General features: G+C 55.1%; 1 protein-coding gene across 1 annotated transcript in view; it reads right to left on the bottom strand.

Moving 5' to 3' along the window:
• Positions 1 to 436: 436 nt before the first annotated feature.
• Positions 437 to 2,845, bottom strand: part of LOC104169225 (receptor-type tyrosine-protein phosphatase V-like) — a 35,483-nt gene continuing 33,074 nt past the window's right edge. The window contains exon 40 of the mRNA XM_009710077.1: positions 437 to 496. Coding sequence (XP_009708379.1) covers positions 437 to 496 — 60 coding nt within the window. The remainder of the gene's footprint in view (positions 497 to 2,845) is intronic.

The raw sequence follows: 2,845 nt of genomic DNA, 5'->3' as shown, positions 1-2,845 counted from the left end.
GACCTCAGCAGCCTGTGGGCACCAGGGCTGTCTGGGATTGAGCCCAGGGCTTCCCCTTCTGTGCTGAGGGGCAAGGGCACTGCAGAGTCTCCACAGCTGGCACTGCGTACCACAGTGGGGTTAACAAACCTTCCAGGCACCAAGAATCCCGGGAGATGGCGAAAGCAGGGGAGCATCCCACCTAGCCCCTTGCCGTGTCTGCACTGAGGGGCTGCAGCAGTGTGTGGTGGGACAGCACTGCCCATCTGTTCAGGAGACCCCATGTCGCTGCTAATACCGTGTGGGATGTGTTGGTGACAGTGCCAGGGTAGGTCCTCTCTCACTGCAGGGCTCACTCTGTGCCAGGAGCCCCATGGTGCTCTCACCCCAGCTCCTGGCTCCGGACAGGACCCCACAGAGGTGGAGGGCAGGACAGTGCCAGGAATGCTGAGCGGTGTTAGGGCTGTTTCTGAGCAATGATGTCCCGGATGCAGGTGTACAGGAACACGTACTGGTCCTGCAAGAGAAAAAGGGAGGTTAGGAGTCAGTTTTCTGACAGACACCTCCTGGTTGCAGGACTAACCCTGCAATTTGCCTTACAAGGTCCTGATTAACTAACAGTGTCTGATGGCAGAGCAGGATTTGCTGTCCCAAGTAAGTGGTCCATGTTTTTTTGGTGTCACCAGAGTTGTCCAGAAAGGAAGAATCATGCCTGGAGCTGTAGTTACACCATGCTTGTTTCCTCATGGTTCATCCCCGAGCTGGAGAGGAACAATGTCAACTGAATTCCTTAACGTGCCCTGGTGGCTTTTGGATGTGCCATGGTGTTTGCATCCAACCAAAACAAGACTGAAGAGCAACTCCAGTGATGCTGCAGGGCAGCGAGTGGGGGGAGTTCGGCCCTGCTGGAGTGCACAGGATCTGACAGTGACCTGAGGCCAGGAGGGAAGACCTCTGAAGCAGGAGTTTCCCTTGGAGGTGGTCTCAGTGTACCTGAGTCAAGTGCTGACAGTGGATCAGGGTAGATCTCTGCAAGCTGTCAGAGGCAGACAAAAAGATCTGGGTGGTTTTAGTCCTGTTGCGTCATTTCTCTATTTTTAAGATCACCAAAATGACCCATCAGTACCAAATGTGGGTCCAGAGGTCTCAAGTCCACTGTGGATTTGATATGAGTTTCTGCTCAAATGCCAGGCTGCTCCAAAATGATGCTAAGCTACAAAACACCCAGGACTGACCATCACCCACCACAGCAGGACTCTGGGAAAGGCAAGATGTGGGAAAGGTAAATGAGGTTGTACTCAATGCAAAAAGCTGGAGGGGAGGACCAGTCTGCAAACGATGTGGCTTGAAATCACATGGTAGCCAGGAAGGGGGGATTATGAACTTGAGAGAGGGGCCTCCGAACAGCTCACTAATGCGCTGGCTAAGCTGCAAGTCACGAGGAGCCTCCTCCCTTGCCGATGGTGGGTTTAGCCCCACTGAAGGGCCGGGAAAGCCACAGATCACACAATGGCTGCAGCTCCAGGTCACCAGAGCGTGTTTTCAATGAGCATGGCCTGATTGTGAAATCTGGAGTGGCAGCCCAGGATTGACTTCAGACCAGGAACACTCAATGCCTGGCCAAATGCAAGATCACATCCCCAGAGACATGCACCACGCTGGAGCTCGGAGTGCTTAAATACCCGGCGGTTATTGATGGACAATCACTCAAAGGTTCATCTTCCCCCTTGTTTGGCTACTAAACCTCCCAAAAAATCAGCTGATGCCCCTAGCATGACAGCAGCCTGCCCCTGTGAGAGATAAGGGGGTCCTGGCAAGTCCCCGCCGTGATGGAGGAGGTTGGCAGCCACATGGCAGTGGCGTGGGGCCGGAGGGTAGCCTGCCCTGTCCTTCGCTGGCTGTGCTGGGATCAGAGTGAGTACTGCTCGTGGCAAGGTGGGGAGGCAGCTGCTTCTGCTGCACCCCCCTCAGTGGGGCAGCGGCTTTTGATCAGTGCTTGCTGTGCCTTTATGGGCACATTGTGTTTCTGCTCGGCAAGAAACTGCTGAAATACAAAGGAGCTCTGAAGCAGGGGCAGTGGACGCCTTGCCCTCCTCTGGCTTCCACCATACGCATGGTTCACATTAATTAAGAATGCGATTAGCTGCTTGCAGGCAGCTCTGCAGCTGGGAAGCCCTGGAGAGATCTGCTCCAATTCTGCTGTCCCCTGTGGAGAGCGTTTCCAGGGATGCTGCATCAGCTCGTTCAGCTGTTGCAGCAAATGAAAGCACTGTCCAGAGGGCATCTGTGCCGCCAGTGCCCATCAGGAGCGGCATACTGGAGGCCTGTGAGGCTGAGCTGGGCTGGCACGGCATGGCAGGGCATGGCTGCGGCACCATCAGACAGTGCTACCGACCACATGGCTGCAGGGCAGCTGCAAATGTGGCAGGGTCTCCCACTGACCCCTTCGCAGGAGGCCCCAGCTGTGGCAGCAGGCAGGGGCTGGGAGCAGGCTCTTGGTGTGGGGGTCGCAGCAGAGAAAGGCACTGGACAAGGGGAAACTCAGTAGATTCTGGGTACCTAGGCTGACAGCCATGTCCAGAGGCTAAGGGTGAGCAGTCAGGTTTGTCATGTAGGATGAAACTAGTGTTTCATGCTTTCCAGGGCAGAATGGGAAGAGTGCCTTGCATTTGTCATGAGCTCACATGCAATTTAAGCTATTTCAATTCCAGAACTGACAATACGGAAAGTTTTTCCCCTGGAAAAGACAGTGCTCTTAGCCCTCGGTGGCTGGCAAAGCCACAGGGTGGGGGGAATCATAGAACAGTTTGGCTTGGAAGGGACCTTAAAGACTGTCTCGTTCCACCCCCCCCGCCCAGGGCAAGGG

This window comes from Cariama cristata, unplaced genomic scaffold (genome assembly GCF_000690535.1).
Source record: "Cariama cristata isolate BGI_N322 unplaced genomic scaffold, ASM69053v1 scaffold32601, whole genome shotgun sequence".
In the NCBI taxonomy this organism is placed as follows: domain Eukaryota; kingdom Metazoa; phylum Chordata; class Aves; order Cariamiformes; family Cariamidae; genus Cariama; species Cariama cristata.
The sequence above is the reverse complement of the archived record's forward strand: the minus strand, read 5'-3'. Positions and strand labels throughout refer to the sequence as shown.